The following is a 14637-nucleotide window of genomic DNA, read 5'->3' as shown; positions in this document are numbered from 1 at the left end:
TGGAACTTTTGAAAAGCCCCACCACCTTCACCTGCAGCGGCCGCGCGGGCAACGACTTGGAAACGCACCCGGCGCCAGCCCGGGTCCCTCCCGGCGGCCTGCTGGCCATGGCCGCGCCTCGAGCCGTCCGGCTGGACTCGGGCGCGCCAACACAAACAAGTCGCTATGGCAACCGCGCGGCCCCGCCCCCTGCGCGCTCCTCCCCGAACAGGCGGGGCCTTCCTTCAACTTGGCGCCTGTTGCTGGGGGGGTGGGAGGAAGGCAGTCAGGGGGCCGGCGAGAGCGCGCGCGCGTGCGGCCCGGGCCCGAGGCAAACTTCCGGGACCCGGAGCGAGCCGACGCGCGCCCGCCTGCCTGCCCGCCCGCCCGCCCGGGGCGCCCACTCGGGAACGCCACCCCGCCTCCGCCCGGCCCACAGCGCCGTCGCCGGCCGGTGCGCGCCCAGCTGTCGCAACCGAGTGGCCTTCCGGGGTGGCGGGCCGCGCGATCTGGGTCAGCGCGCCGGTCGTCCGGGCAACGCGGGAGCCGGGCGGCCGCGGGCGCCGCTTGGGTCGTGGGGGGCCGCCCACCCTTGTGCGCGCCGCCGGGTAAGAAGGCGCGGCCCGCCCGCCCCCGCCGCGGAGTCGCCGGGAGCCGGAGCCGGCCGGCCGGCGTCGGAGCATCTCCGCCATGAAGCCCAACTTCTCGCTACGACTGAGGGTCTTTAACCTCAACTACTGGTGCGTGTGCCCCTCCGAGGGCAGGTGGGGACCCCACTTTCCACCCGCACCCACGCTGCGGCCCGGGAAGGGAAACAGCGAGGCTTTCTTGCCGCTCCGGGGCCGCGACTCCATCGGACCCGACCGGAGAGCGTCGCTCCCGGGTGCCAGCAACCACGTCTCTCCCCTGCCTGGCCCCTTCTCTTCCTCAGGGGCATTCCTTACCTGAGCAAGCACCGGGCCGAGCGGCTGACGCGCCTCGGGGACTTTCTCAACATGGAGAGCTTCGACCTGGCCCTGCTGCAGGAGGTGTGCAGGCTGGGGTGCGGGACTCGGCTACCCCCGGGAGGGAGGACGGGCGAGCAGGGCGGGAGGCGCCAGGCTGCCATCCTCATAACCCTTTCTTCAGGTGTGGAGCGAGTACGACTTCCAGTACCTGAAACAGAAGCTGTCGCCTACCTACCCAGCCGCACACTACTTCCGGAGGTGAGGCACTTGGCCGTGCCAGCCGTTCCTGCACCTGCCAGCGAACTCCTGGCCTCTTCATCTTCATTCAGAGGGTGACCTGGGAAGATCTTATCACTTCTGCCTATCTCAGGCTTATTATCTCCCATCTGTCCGGGTCAATCCTCCTGCAACTGTTGTTGCCTTGAACTTTTGTTGGCCGGTGGGGCTAGTCCCAGAAGTAGAGAGAGGCAGAAAAACAAAAAAGGGGCTGGTCAGACCAGGCAGGTGAAGGGCCGGGTGTTTCCCTGCCTACTTTTCTGGTTATTAAGCAGGACTTGGCTTTCAGCGGCATCATTGGCAGTGGCCTCTGTGTCTTCTCCAAACACCCAATCCAGGAACTCACGCAGCACGTCTACACGCTCAATGGCTACCCGTATATGGTAAGCAAGGCCTTCTCCACCTCTTCCACCTCCTGCCCCGGCTGCAGCGGGGCAATGTGACCCTGAGCTCCCGCTGCCTCACCCTCCCCTGCAGATCCATCATGGAGACTGGTTCTGTGGCAAGGCCGTGGGCTTGCTGGTGCTGCATCTGAACGGACTGGTGGTCAACGCCTATGTGACCCACGTGAGTGAGTGGGGAGGCCGGCAGCGCCGCGGGCGGGAGAGGCGGTTCGCCACTAGGTGCCAACCGACAGTGAGGGTTCATGTCTTCATGCTTTTAGGTGACGCTAGAATGAATGAGGCATGCGTGCAAGCCCCCTACACAGAGTTTGTTAGGATGGACTCTCACACAGAATTGACAGGAAATGGAGGGCATGCCCCACAAAACTGTTCAACAGCAAATTTTGATTCTAGAAAGGACACATCGAGCAATCTTGTTCAGAATTCAGAATAGCAAAGTCTTCAGAAACGCTGGGGCCTCTTGGTCACTTCTTTGATGCTGTTGTTGTGCCTGGTGTAGTCTTGTTCATTTCATGGTTTACAGTGTCTGGCGTAGTTTTGTCCTTTGATGTCTCTATAAAGAAACCACAGTGAACAGAATTCCACCAGCAGTTCTGCTTGGCCTGGCAGAAATGTGCCACTTTGCCATCTGCCGTGGGTTCTGGGAGTTGTTCAGAAGCTTGGCAGTTTCGAGTAGCTGGCAGAGTCTTTGAGGTGGTAGCATAGGACTTCTTAGGATAGCAGCGGGCAGAGTTCACCCTTCCACAGCACGTCCGATCGCAGGCCCCCCAGCTTACCTGGGGTCCTCTCCTTTCTCACTCAGCTCCATGCCGAGTACAGTCGCCAGAGGGACATCTACCTAGCACATCGCGTGGCCCAAGCCTGGGAACTGGCCCATTTCATCCAGTGTGTGAGCCTGGGCTTACAGGGGAAGTGGGATGGGGGGCCAGGGGCCACAAGGAATGTTGGGACCCCACTTAAACAGGGCAAAAACGGTGAGGGAAGAATGCCTTCCTCCCCCAGCCACACGTCCAAGAAGGCAGACGTGGTCTTGTTGTGTGGAGACCTCAACATGCACCCCAAAGACCTGGGCTGCCGCCTGCTGAAGGAGTGGACGGGGCTATGCGATGCCTACCTTGAGGCCCAGGACTTCCAGGTGAGAGCCCATCTTCCTGCCTATGCCCCAGCCCTTTTCCCTCTTTCCTTGCCTATCTTAGTCTGAGCCGTTCGTGCCCTTTAGGGTGCTGAAGATGGCTGTACCATGGTACCTGGGAACTGCTATGTCAGCCAGCAGGACCTGGAGCTGTTTCCCTGTGGCATTCGCATCGATTACGTGCTCTACAAGGTCAGGCTCCCATGCCCAAGACATCCTAACCCTACTGGCCTCTTCATCTATCCCCTGTGATGGGCCTCAGCTGGCGCTGGACCATGGATAGGATAGGTGGAGAATGGGAGGACTGGGAGCAGGTTCTCCTGAAAGAAGAGAACCTGCCACAGAAGCCTCTCTGTGCCCTTGACTTGCCCTAGGCTGTTTCCGGACTCTGCATCTCCTGCAAGACTTTCAAAACCACCACGGGCCATGACCCGAACCACGGCGGCCCTCTCTCCGATCATGAGGCCCTGATGGCCACTCTGTGTGTGAGGCACAGCCCTCCACAGCAAGATCCCAGCCCCACCTCTGGTGTGTACCACCCTGCCCCGCTCTCCCATTGCTCCTTCCTCACCTCCAGACAGACCCTCTGCCCTGACCTCTGTCCCTCTCATTCCAGGACCAGGAGAGAAGTCTCCGCTGACCGGTGTGTTAAGGGAGGCGTGGAGCGAGCTGGGGCAGGGAATGGCCCAGGCTCGCTGGTGGGCCACCTTTGCTAGCTATGTGATTGGTCTGGGGCTGCTTCTCCTGGCGTTGCTGTGTGCACTGGCAGCCAGAGAAGGGGCTAAAGAAGTGGCCATACTGCTATGGACCCCCAATGTAGGACTGGTGCTGGGGGCAGGAGTTGTCTACCTCTTCCACATCCAGGAGGCCAAAGGCTTATGTAGGGCCCAGGCTGAGCTCCAGCACGTGCTGGGACAGGCAAAAGAGGCCCAGGAGCCGGACCAAGAGCGTGAGGCAGCTCCACTCCAGGGGCTACGGGAGGGGGAAGGACTGAAAGAGCAATAAAGTTGAACAATTGAGAGGCTCATCACCTTCTTCCTTGGCAGACGGGCCCATGGGAGCCAAAAGCTCGGCCCGCTTCACACAGGGCACACCTTCAGGCTCCTGTGCGTCTTCCATCCCTCCTGCGAGCATGCCAAGGCCTGTTGGTGGCAGAAGCGTTTTTTATTGTCAACAGTGAAGCCCTCCCCTAGGCAGTCCAGTTGAACGGATGAGTGTGTCACTGTATCTGCTGGGAAGCCTCCTCGTCTAGCCCTGGGTCTCTGGCCTAAAGGCCAGCTCGCTGAGCCTGCACTCCTCCTGGAAGCGGATGAGGGCATCTCGTTGGTTCACCACATCCACCAGCTTCTTCAGGACCCGGTCCTCAGCCTGTCGGTCAGCAGCTGTCTTGAGGCTTTCTGAAGAGAGAGATACCAACTGGGTAGGCAGGCGAGGCACCCCTAGGGAAGGCCGACTGAAGGGTGCATTCCCCAGCTGCCTCCTGAGCCACATCAGAAGCCCACAGTGCTGAGGACCTGTGGCTTGATCAGCACCAGCCCAGCTCCCATCACACCTGCTCACCTTCCAGGTTCATGTAGCCTCGTAGCTCCTGGTCCAGCTGCCACTGCTTCTCCTCCAGGTTCAGCTCCTGCACCCTGTGGAGGTCAGGAGTTAGGGTGCAGCTGTCCGGGTTACCCAAAGGCTCCCCAACTCTACACACCATCCCCCAGCACGCCCCACTCCGCACGTGATCATGAGCTCGGCCTCCTCAGCCACTAGGCTGTTTTTCTTCTGAACGAGCTGTAGCAGCTGCTCCAACCATAGTTTCTTTTGCTGTTCTGGGGTGCCTGAGAAGGAAAGAAGGGAGACAGTGGTTAGGACACCTCTGGCCAAGGTCAGAAGGGGTTGGGGTCAGTCCTAGGGATGACAGGACTGAAAGAAAGGCACCACTGATTACAAGTGTTAGAGCTGGGTGGCTGGGCCCCATAGCCTGGTGGCTTAAGGGATGGCCAAGGACTGAACCCTGCCACAAGCAGAGAGCCATCCCAGCTTTTCCCTCCCCTCTGAACCTGCACTCACTGCCCTGGCTTCTGAGGGCGAGCTCCAGCTGCACACCCTCGGCCTCCAGCTCCCTCAGAGAAGCCTCGATCTCGTTGAGTCGCCGCTGGACAGCCTGAGGAGTGCAAAACGGGAGGCTCAGGCATCCAGATTGCTCCGGAACAGGAGCACCTAAGCAGCTCAGGGCTCTTACCTCCCCCTCCCCTCCCCCCATTAGTACTCCTGGGACCTCCACACTTCACCTGAGCCTTGCGGAACCTCTTCATCTCCTCCTCCTTAGCTCGGCGCAGCAGAGTCCGGCGCCACGTCGGGTACTTGGCCATGGTGCCTGAATTTTTCGCCAAAGTCATCAAGGCCTGTGGGAGGAGGAGTGGGGGAAGGTCTGCTTGAAAGAGGAGACAGCAAGAAAGTCCTGGCAGAGAAGGGGGCAGCCAGGTGAGAGTCCCCAGGGGCCTAGGGGATGGCACACAGTATGGGGTTTTCCTGAGGTCTGGGGTGGGAAGCATTTTGTGGATGTGTCATGTCGGCTTGAGCCCAACAGGTGGCTGGTTCCTCCCACTCACCTGCTCCAGCTCCAAGTCAACTGGCACACCATCATCTTCTTCCTCTTCCTCTTCACTGGATGATATACTCTCTTCCTCCTTCTCCAAGGTCACCAGATCTGAGCAGATGAGCGGCAGATGTGACTTGGGATCCCCGTGACCCCCACTTTCGATTCCCCAGAATCCCTTGTGGGAATCCCCATGTTCCCATCCCCTCCCCCACTCTGGGTCAGCAGCAGGTTGGTGGGGAGAGCAGTTACCTTGAGGTCTCTGGGCGGGCACACCCCACCCCATAAAGCTGCCCTCCAGGGCCTGGCGGGCCAAGGCAGCACAGCTCCGTGGCGGCTTGGGTGGAGCCTCCATTTCCACATCAGGGGTGATGTTAAGGCAGGACAGGCGCTGGCGTTCAGGGCTGGAGAGGCGGATCAACCGACGGGTGGGCCTTGGGAGGGGATTGGCTCCCTCCTGTGGGTCTGTGGGAGCCAAGGGGCCTGATGGCGTGCTGTCATCACCTGTAGGGAGTTCCTGAAAAAAGCCACCATGTGCTCTGGCTCATGGCTCCTTGCCTGCCATGCTTGGAGCACCTATGGGCCCTGGTAGTCAATCATTTACCCCCACTGACTAAAAAGGCAAGGTTCTAGATGCTTGGGATACTGCAATAAGTAAAGCAAAACATCTTTTGCTCTGCACCTGCAGCACACAGCTACCCCCAGCAATGTGTGTGGGGCCGGACACCTTTTTCCTCTCCTGCAGCTCCCTACCCACCAGCACCACAGAGGCGTACACACACACACACTCTGTCTTTACCGGATTCTCCGAGGCCCCATCTCTGATGTCCTCTTTGTGGTCTGGCTGGGGCAGGTGCTGGAGGCAGTAGAAATGTTCTGGGGAAGATGGAGAGGATGTAAAGGTATCATGTAGGGGCAGCCTAGTGCCCAGACATTCCAGGGTTTCTCAGGGACAGTGGGGTATGCAGGTGACCATCTGAAGGCCCCCCAGGGGACATGGAAGTCCCTGAGTTCAGGGGAAGAAAAGTGCTGTCTGGAGGCCAGCACATTCTCCCCCTCCTTCATGTCCTGGAGGTCTCCAACCCACTTACTGTCTCCAGGGTGCTGCCCGTAGCTGCCCGGCCACAGTGTGGCTTCACAGGTGTGGCAGCGGAAGCAGCTTCGGTGGAAGAAGCGGCCGTCAGCACAGAGGCGCTCCAGGACATAGAGGCGTTCTCCACAAAGCGCACACAAGTCCCCGGCACCAGCCTGCAGAGCCCCCACCCCCAGGACATGATCAGTGAGGGCTTCAGGCAGTTGCCAAGTTCCTCCTTCCCCTGAAGCATCCATCCCCCAACAACCCTGGCCCTTGGCCTGCAGACAGGGGCCCGGGCTCTCACCTCCTCCGGCTGATGGGATGGGGGTGGCTGGGGTACTATGGGTTCTGGGGCAGGTGCTTCCTCTGTCTTTGGAGTCTCAGCCTCTGCCTGTGGAGATAGATGGTCAGGCCAGGAGGGCAGAAGAAGAGTGGTCAGGTGCAAATGCACAGAAAGGTGGGAAGGGAGTAGAGTCAGGTGAGGAGATAGGCTGAGGGGGCCAACAGGGGAGCAGGGGGTGGGTCATTTGGGACAGCTTTTACCTCCAGGCGAGGCTTCTTGCCACCAGCTTCCTCCCCATTTTCCTGCAACAAGGTTGTGCAAACCTGAGCATGCAACTTTAAGCTTCCAGTGCCCCCCCACACACACACACAGGCTCCTTGTGAATAGCCTGCTCCAGCCACCCCAGGCACCTCCACTGGGCACCCAACCCTACCCACTCTCCTCTACCTTAGCCCGGGTGCGCTGCAGCGTCCTCTGGAGCTTGCCAAGGAATAGAACAGCATTGGGAGTCCCTGGGGAGATCTGACTGGTCAGGCCTGCAAAGAGAGTTAGGGCAGGGGGTCAGGGCAGAAGGGGCGATGGCTCCATGCCCCCTGGACACCTCTCCACTTCCACCTCCCAACACCTGCCCTCCAGTTCACCTGGTCTGGGGGGCATGCTCTTGAAGGCACTGTGGAAGTGGCTGAGGTAGGCAATGAGGCCCAGCGGGTCACTCCCTGCCACCACCGCCTGAGCCGACAGCACGGGCGCGATGCCCAGCTCATGCTCTGCCACCCTCAGCGCCCAGGTAGCTGCCTCCAGAGCCCCCAGGCCCTGCAGGTCCGAGGGTTCCCTGTGTAGTGTGGGAAAGGAGCCAATGAGAGATGAGAAGAACCAGGAGGGGAGAGCCAGGGGAGGTGAGGGTGGCTGTTCTCTGCATGTGATTCTCAAAGGGTGTGGGTGTGCAGGCAGGGACACTGTCTCTAGGGTGGCTAAATGACTGGAACAAAAACATGGAGCTGGGACTCAACGGGGCATACTAACTCCTCCCAGTAAACCCCTTACTGAGGCCTGCCAGGGACCTCCCCTTCTTATCCCCACCTCATGGGCCCCACCCCGGCTCACAGTAAGTCAGGCCGCAGACGGTGCACCAGGGCACACAGAGCCAACCCATCTGCCCAGGAAGAAGATAGGTCTGTGACACGGACTCCCGGGTATCCAGCCGTCTGCTCCTGGCACCAGCGTAGCAGCTCCTCCTGGGTGCCAGCTGCCCCTGGAAGAAAAGGCTGGGCTTGCCCAAGGTTGTCTCTGTTGCCCACTGGCTCACAGCCCAGTTGATTAGAGACAGAGCAGCGAGGGAAGGAGGGGAATCCTGCATGAGAGGTGGAGTCAGGCACACACACTCCCCTCCCGGGGGCACCACCGTCAGTAACATTTCCTTCTCCCCCATTCTCATTTAATGTCCAGGAGTGACAAAGGAAATGGCTAATAGTGCACCATCTAGAGCAGAAGGAAGGCTGGGGCTCTAAGGAAAGTAGAGTTGGGCTGGCAAAACAGCCCAGGTTGGAGGTGCACCTGTAGTGGCTACTCTGTGATGCAGTTCCCACCCCCACCCTAGAGGCTCTTATCCAAGCAGTGTTCCCGCCCCCTGCCCAGCCTCTACCCTGTGTCCCCCTGGAGGGAGGTCTGCTCACCAAGACTGGTCTTCCCCGTGTCTATCTTGTCACTCCTCTGCACAGGCTCCTTGGCCGCCACATCGTACAGGTCTCGGACCTAAGGCAGCCCATACCAGAGCTCCAGGTGAGCTGAAGCCAGGGGAAGGGGTCTGCCCGGGAGCGGGGTGTTGACAGGGGGATGGGGGTTGGCAGAAGGGTCTCACCTGATTGGGGGTCACAGCCTGGAGGTTCAGGTTGGGGTAGCGGCTGGCTGGGTCGAGTCCATACTGAGCCACGTTGCGGTGCATGTTGTCTGGGGACGTCTGAGACAGGAGCTGGTATAAGCTCTCACTGAGGGGTGAGGGGGTGGGGGCAAAGACACATTGGGAAGGCCCCTGTCAGCAGCCAACCCCCACCTCCCACTGCCCAATCTGCCTTGCATTCCCCTTGCCCATGCCCCAGCTATTCACTCAGCCCTCCTGGCCGCTTTCTGACCCTCATCACCGGTCCCCTTCATCCCTCCATCCCTTAACACCATCCCTCAACTCAGGCCTCACCGCTCTGCTAGCACCTCTAGGGGTCCAGCGCCTTCTGCCCACCGCTTCACCATCCAGGCTGCATCCAATGCTGCCAAGAAGCCCCGGGCCACTCCAGTGCCCAGGGGCCAGAAAGGCTCCATGGTTAGAGGAAGAGAAACAGCTCAGTGAGAATGCAGTCAGAGAATCTCAAACCCAGATATTCCCCAACTCCCAACCCACTCCACACTAGTTACCACCAAGCAGTAGTCAATGCCCCTCCCCCATCCAACAAGTAAGGTTCTTCTGCCTTCTCTTCTTCCCATGGCAGCACACTCTGTGGAGCCCTCACCTCCACAAGGCAGTCCCCCACCAGCCCCAGCAGCAGGCGGGCGCCATGCTTCTCCTGCACCCGAGCAGAACTCTCCGCACGCATCATGCTCGTGAAGTCGAAGGCAGAGACATCAGGCTGTCCATGAGCATCCTGGGCAAACTCCAGCTTCCCGAGCTTGCCATGGGTGGCGAAGTCAGCAGCTGCCCGGGCAAAGCGCTGCAGAGCCTCGGGCACTATATTGGCACTGCTCAGCAGACGATCGGTCTCTGGCCAGTCCTACAGAGCCAACAGATCAGAGCCCCTGAGACCACCAAGAACACAGTCGACCTGGCCAAGCCTGGTAAGGTGCAGCAGGTACACATACCATTACCCAGGGCAATCATATGAGAATGAATGCAGCATAACTGCTGACCAGTCACAACTGCCGTCACACTCATCTAGTCCCTGCATTTAGCAAACACACTACTGTGTGCTTGCTAGCTCCTAGGTACCCCAGAGGTACCGGGAAGGAGCCAGCAAGAAACACAGAATTCCTGACTTGCATGGGAACTCCCAACTGTAATACTGTGTGTGGTGTGCAGGCTCATGGCATCAGGGGAGAAGAGCTTATGCAGAGGGGAGTTCATGCCGGGATAGACAGGAAAGGATGGGGTCCTTCCACACCCACCAGAGGTGGACTTGTCCAGGACCAGCCTGCACCTCCCAGGGCCCACCACCCAGGCCCTCCCTGCCTGTAGCCCCCACCTGGCGCAGCACACCTAGCCGCAGCAAGCACTGCTTCTTGGCTGTCATCACAAAGTAGTGGGTGTCATCCTTGTAGTACACGATGTTCTCCAGATCAATGCCTATGTAGACAGAACCAGGGGGCAGGCACTGGGTCTCCATCTGGCGATGCAGCCACCGTCTTATCCAACACCCAATCCTGTCCTGACCTCTGAGGGCTAGGCTCACACAGTAAGGATGCAGAGTCCCGTGGCAGCAAAAAGCATCAGGCCTTAGGATATTTGATGGCTTGGAGCAAAGAAGAAAGCCTGGGTAGGGTGGCAGCTGGCAGGCCTGCCCCATGGTGGCCCATGGAAGCAGGAAGCCAAGGTAAACAAAGGGCATCTTCTTAAAATGCCGTTTCCATTTTAAATTTTCATCATATTTTTCACAAAAAGGGACCACAAAGTAAAATTCCCATGCAAGTTGTGAGAGATGGTGATGCTTTTGGGTATTTTGTTGTTGTCCCTTTGCTAGGTGGCCAAATGGGGCAATGTCTGCTTAATCCCTGAAGGATGTCAGCAACATCAAGATGGAAAAGGGTGGAATTCCTTGCATTGAGAACAGGTGGTGGGAGAGGCAAGAGTCTGGCTGCCCATGGCCAGAAGGGAAGGGGAAGGGAAAGCCAGGGACAGGGAGCTCCTGACCTGTGGCTTTGAGCAGGCTCTGGAAGAAGCTCTGATTGTAGATTCTGGCCACGCCGCTGATCTCAGGCACCTGCGTCTCCTCTACAGTACGTCCATTCACAAAGTTGGCCGTGATGCCAATGGCCAGTTTGCCACGCATTTCTCGGACCGTGAAACCTGGCAGTGTGGCGGGGTGGGTGAGTGGAAGTGGGTTATCAGTGACTTCAAGAGGCCCAAGGGAAGCCCTAGATGATGACCCCCCTTTAGAAAAGGGCTCACACTCACCTTCAGGGACGAATTTACCTCCTGCAGCCGAGATTAAAACGTCAAACTCATAGTTGGCGAGCTGGGCTGGGACACTGGGCTGGAGCTGGGCCCGCCAGCCACACCCTAGAGCACAAGAGTAGGAAGGGCTCAAGGAAGATAATTCAGAGGGACCCCACGCCCCCAAGACCAGCAAAATAACTTAAGGGGACAAGTGTTCTGTGCTTAGAAAGCAGTGATGCGCTATCAGATTACACCTTCTCAGCGGCCACAGAAGGTGGAGAATGGAAATGCTAGTTCCAGTCTGTGCTTGCTCTGAGTGGGTTTGCTCAGTTGCCTCCCAACTCTGCCCTTGATCACCCACTAGCCAAGGCCTCCTGGGTAGACAGGGGCTCCCAGAAACACAGTGTCCTTACCCTTTCTAGGCGGGGGCTGGAGGCCAGTGAAAGTGACCCCCCAGTGAACTTCTACCCCTAGCAGCAATGCCACCTTCAGCAGAAGCAGCTGCAGCTGTCGGATGCCTGGAAGAAAGAGGATGTTAGGCGCAGGGACCCCAGAGCTTAGTTCCAGCTTCCCCCACCTCAACATGGACCCCAGCTGGCTGCCTCCAGGCCCAGGGGCACCCGTCCTCCCAGGTCAGCAAGGGGTGCTCACTGATGTGGTCCAGGGTGCCAGTGCAGAAACGCCCGTAGAACTTCTTGGCGCCGAGCGCCCGAAGGTCATGGATGGTGAAGGGCCAGAGGTGGAGCACATTGTGACGCGAGAACTTGGTGCGCTTTTCCACCAGCACCACACGTGCCCCCAGCATGGCCAGCTCCACAGCTGCCCGCAGCCCGCAAGGTCCAGCACCCACCACCAGGCACTGCGAACACACACAGGCAGAAGGCAGGTGTGGCATGCCCCCCTCCCTCTTCTCCTCCCCTGCCCTTTGTGCCCCCTGCCCCACTCCACATGTCCACCTTGATGTTGAGGCAGGCCCGGCCCTGCTGGTAGACAGAGTGACTCGCTCGCTTGTCCAGCTTGGCCCACAGCGACTTGGCACTCCAGTAGTTGAGTTGGGCCTTGATCTTGTGGTACTGGGATAGCCCTCCGCCAGGCTGTAGCCCCAGGGCCTCACATAGCCCCTGGAAGCTGGTCAGAACATCCCGGCACTGCTGGGCCTGCAGGAAGCTCTCGAAGTGGGCGTGTGCTGGGTTGCTGGAGGTGGGTGAAGCCATGTCCCTCTTGTGTTCCCAAGGAAGAGGGAGTTTAGGTTGAGCTGAGAGGCCTGCAGCCGCTGGAGACAAAAAGGCAGGAAGAGAAAAGAATGCTGGAGACCAGAGGGAGGTGAGAAGAGGGAGGAGGCCCGCCCTCAACTGGCTTAGCTCCACCTTCCCAGCCCACTGCCCTGACTGGGATTTGCTCCAGCCAGCCAAGGACAGCTGCTACCCCCCATCCATTCCAAGTGAAATCTGCCAAATCTGGAGATGCGGCTTCAGCAGATCCTGGGGAACACAGGGCCACATGGGAAGCTGTGGGAGCCTCCAGCTCAGCCTGCTGGTTCAGGGATCTCAGCGCTGTGCAGGACCCCTGCAACCCCTGGGAGGCAGGGATTCTTGACCTGCCTTCCCCAGGGCCCTACTGGCTGGGTGTGGGGGAGGGGTACCACAGCTGCCAAAACAGGTGGTGTCCCTGGCTCTGCAGCCCCCTTAAAACCAGCGGCCCTGGCTGCTGGGCACATAGCACTTGGTCTCTCTCTCTCTCTCTCTCTCTCACACACACACACACACACATCCTTTTCCTCCACCACGCTGGCATTAGGGGTTCTGTCCTCCTGCTCAGCAGTCTGTTTGCCTCCCAATAGGGGATGGGGGTTGGGGGGAGGAGCGCTGAACTTCTGCCTGCCTCAGTTCCACTTCCTGACACCAACAGGAGCCTGAGAATGTTGTGACTGACTGAGATGGCCCCCAAATCTATTTCTGACTCACTGTGGCCCAGAAGCACTTCCCCCTGATCTGGCTGCTCGGGGAGGGGAGGGGGAAGAGGGCGGGACTCCTGCATGATGTGTGTGTGTGTGTGTGTGTGTGTGTGTGTGTGTGTGTGTGTGTGTGTGTGTGTGAAGAGAGAGAGAAAGAGAGAGTAAAAGGGGGGACCCTGGCCAGACAACCCGGCGAGGTTTGCCCCTCCCAGGTTTCTACCACCGCAACTGCCAGCCCGCCTCCCTCTCCCCTCCTTCCCTTGGATACCCCGGAATGCTCTCCCAGGCATCTCCCCGAGCGGACAAGGCCTGCTTTGTCCCTTCGCTCCGGCCCCCACGCAACTTGAAGGTTGTTGGGAGAACTTTCCCACACGGAGGCCAGGCAGGGCGCGGCGTGCAGAGCAGCTGTCCACGAGGGAGTTCAGGAGACAACAGGGGATGGGGGCAAGTTGGTGCGAAAGGAGTCCTCTCTGCACACCTCCCACAAGCAGTCCCCCAAACCCCACCCCGTCCCCTACTCGCTGCCCTCCGTGTTTTCAGGCAGCTGCAGTAGCGGCAGGAGGCTAAAGCTTGGACAGACAAATGCCCCTCTTGGGGTGAGGGTCGGGGTGGAAAGGGAAAGTCCTTCTCCGAGGAGGAGGGAAGGGAAGGGAAGGGGAGACCCAGCCTGGAAGGGCCGGACAGAGGATGGGTGGAGAGGCGCGGCCGTGGTCACGGAGGATGTACAGCTGCACCACTGGGCGGCTGGGTCGGGGAGAGCCAGCAAGGCAGGGCAGGGCAGAACCGGCCCGCGGCGTCCGGGGCCGCAGTTCCCCGGAGGCGCCACCACCACCCCCCTACTCCAACACAGCTCGGCCCGCACCGGTCGCTACAGGGTGACTTACCCTGCGGCTCGAGACCGGGAGGGGCCGCTTCCTGCAGGCGAACCAGCCCAGGAGGGCGGTGGGAGGGCGGAGGAGGAGGAGTGGAGGAAGAGGAGTGGAGCGGGACCAGGGGCGGAGGCAATGCCGGAGACACGCCGGGTTTAGCTGGGATGCGGGGCGCGCCCGGCCCAGGGTGGCGCGGGAGTGTGGGGGAGCGCTGCGCCCCGGAAGGGTAGACTCGCACCTCCTTAGCATCTGATTATCTCCCCAAGTACCCCAGCTCGGGACGGCCCCGGGACCCGCCCACTCCTTGCCGGGTGGCGCCCAAGGGCGGGGCCCTGCAAGACACCCGGTTCCGCTTCGGGGCCTCCGAGTGGGTCAGACGCCTGGGAGGATCTAGGAACACCTCCAGCTCCCCGCCATTCGGGGTGCCTCGTGGCGCTCTCATGCATTTTAGGAGACGGGAGGGAGGACCCCTGCCTCGATTCTCCCTGGCGAGCGGAGAGGGCGTTCCTGGCCTCCAGAAGTTTGGAGACGCCTGCGGGAGCCACAATCCTGGGCCCCGCGCGATGGAGCCAGACACAAGGGTGCCTGGTCCCGAGCTGAGGCCAGAAGCTGCGGATTAGAGTTCTGGAACCCCTGCAGTCTAAGGGAGCAACACTGAGAAAGCGGGATGGGAGAAGCTGTCAAAGAGAAGCGAGCTCTGCCCTCCCCCTCACCTTCCAGGTTGCCAAAGCAGGACCGGAACTTGACAGAGCTGTGGGGTCAGCTTCTTCCTACTCCCAATTGGGAAACTGCACCATTGGTGGAAGAAGTGGGTCAAGGTCATTTAGCTGCTTCAGACCCATAGACAAGTGGGCATGTCTTGAATTCATACCTTAAAAGAAACTAATGGGCAATAGGTGCTGTTCCCTATACAAGTTAGGCAGCAGGTGGCAGCACTGGTATCCCACCCTCCCCTGTCTGTCCAAGCTACACCACACTAGTGTCCATCCAACA

The 14637-nt window shown here is 59.8% G+C and overlaps 2 protein-coding genes across 4 annotated transcripts; one reads left to right on the top strand and one right to left on the bottom strand.

Moving 5' to 3' along the window:
- The first annotated feature begins 491 nt into the window (after window positions 1–491).
- Window positions 492–3757, top strand: LOC121167121 (sphingomyelin phosphodiesterase 2-like). Of its 2 annotated transcripts, XM_040996504.1 has the most exons (10): window positions 496–719; window positions 911–1007; window positions 1108–1184; window positions 1492–1585; window positions 1680–1769; window positions 2409–2491; window positions 2609–2741; window positions 2826–2930; window positions 3113–3266; window positions 3355–3757. In XM_040996504.1, the coding sequence occupies exons 1-10, from the start codon at window positions 670–672 to the stop codon at window positions 3741–3743; spliced, it is 1272 nt and encodes a 423-aa protein (XP_040852438.1). In that variant the 5' UTR covers window positions 496–669; the 3' UTR covers window positions 3744–3757. The 2 variants fall into 2 exon arrangements, with proteins under 2 accessions (XP_040852437.1, XP_040852438.1); XM_040996503.1 differs by having other exon boundaries at window positions 492–719; window positions 2409–2741.
- Window positions 3758–3884: 127 nt separating this feature from the next.
- Window positions 3885–13857, bottom strand: LOC121167120 (F-actin-monooxygenase MICAL1-like). 2 transcript variants are annotated; one of them, XM_040996502.1, is made up of 25 exons: window positions 13660–13857; window positions 11778–12094; window positions 11473–11680; window positions 11235–11339; window positions 10840–10944; window positions 10576–10731; window positions 9911–10011; window positions 9185–9442; window positions 8875–8990; window positions 8542–8668; window positions 8357–8435; window positions 7788–7935; window positions 7325–7515; window positions 7131–7219; window positions 6944–6985; window positions 6705–6791; window positions 6417–6573; window positions 6125–6201; window positions 5578–5842; window positions 5339–5436; window positions 5018–5131; window positions 4797–4890; window positions 4465–4564; window positions 4299–4372; window positions 3885–4135 (listed from the first exon to the last, which is right to left on the bottom strand). In XM_040996502.1, the coding sequence occupies exons 2-25, from the start codon at window positions 12033–12035 to the stop codon at window positions 3987–3989; spliced, it is 3198 nt and encodes a 1065-aa protein (XP_040852436.1). In that variant the 5' UTR covers window positions 12036–12094; window positions 13660–13857; the 3' UTR covers window positions 3885–3986. The 2 variants fall into 2 exon arrangements, with proteins under 2 accessions (XP_040852436.1, XP_040852435.1); XM_040996501.1 differs by having other exon boundaries at window positions 11778–12076.
- Window positions 13858–14637: the final 780 nt, after the last annotated feature.

The sequence above is a fragment of the Ochotona curzoniae genome, unplaced genomic scaffold, assembly GCF_017591425.1.
Source record: "Ochotona curzoniae isolate NIBS_2020 unplaced genomic scaffold, NIBS_Ocur_1.0 patch336, whole genome shotgun sequence".
Taxonomy (NCBI): Eukaryota; Metazoa; Chordata; class Mammalia; order Lagomorpha; family Ochotonidae; genus Ochotona; species Ochotona curzoniae.
This window is presented reverse-complemented; position numbering and strand designations above follow the sequence as displayed.

What these genes read in the sequence shown, in the direction of transcription:
- LOC121167120 (XM_040996502.1), bottom strand. Translation starts at nt 12,035, where the DNA reads ATGGCTTCACCCACCTCCAGCAACCCAGCACACGCCCACTTCGAGAGC. An exon ending in CTAGAGGTGCTAGCAGAGCG is followed by an intron (nt 8,669 to 8,874) that starts GTGAGGCCTGAG and finishes CTCACCCCTCAG; the next exon opens with TGAGAGCTTATACCAGCTCC. An exon ending in TGCAGCGCACCCGGGCTAAG is followed by an intron (nt 6,986 to 7,130) that starts GTAGAGGAGAGT and finishes ACCTTGTTGCAG; the next exon opens with GAAAATGGGGAGGAAGCTGG.
- LOC121167121 (XM_040996503.1), top strand. Translation starts at nt 670, where the DNA reads ATGAAGCCCAACTTCTCGCTACGACTGAGGGTCTTTAACCTCAACTAC. An exon ending in ACCTGGCCCTGCTGCAGGAG is followed by an intron (nt 1,008 to 1,107) that starts GTGTGCAGGCTG and finishes CCCTTTCTTCAG; the next exon opens with GTGTGGAGCGAGTACGACTT. An exon ending in TCGATTACGTGCTCTACAAG is followed by an intron (nt 2,931 to 3,112) that starts GTCAGGCTCCCA and finishes GACTTGCCCTAG; the next exon opens with GCTGTTTCCGGACTCTGCAT.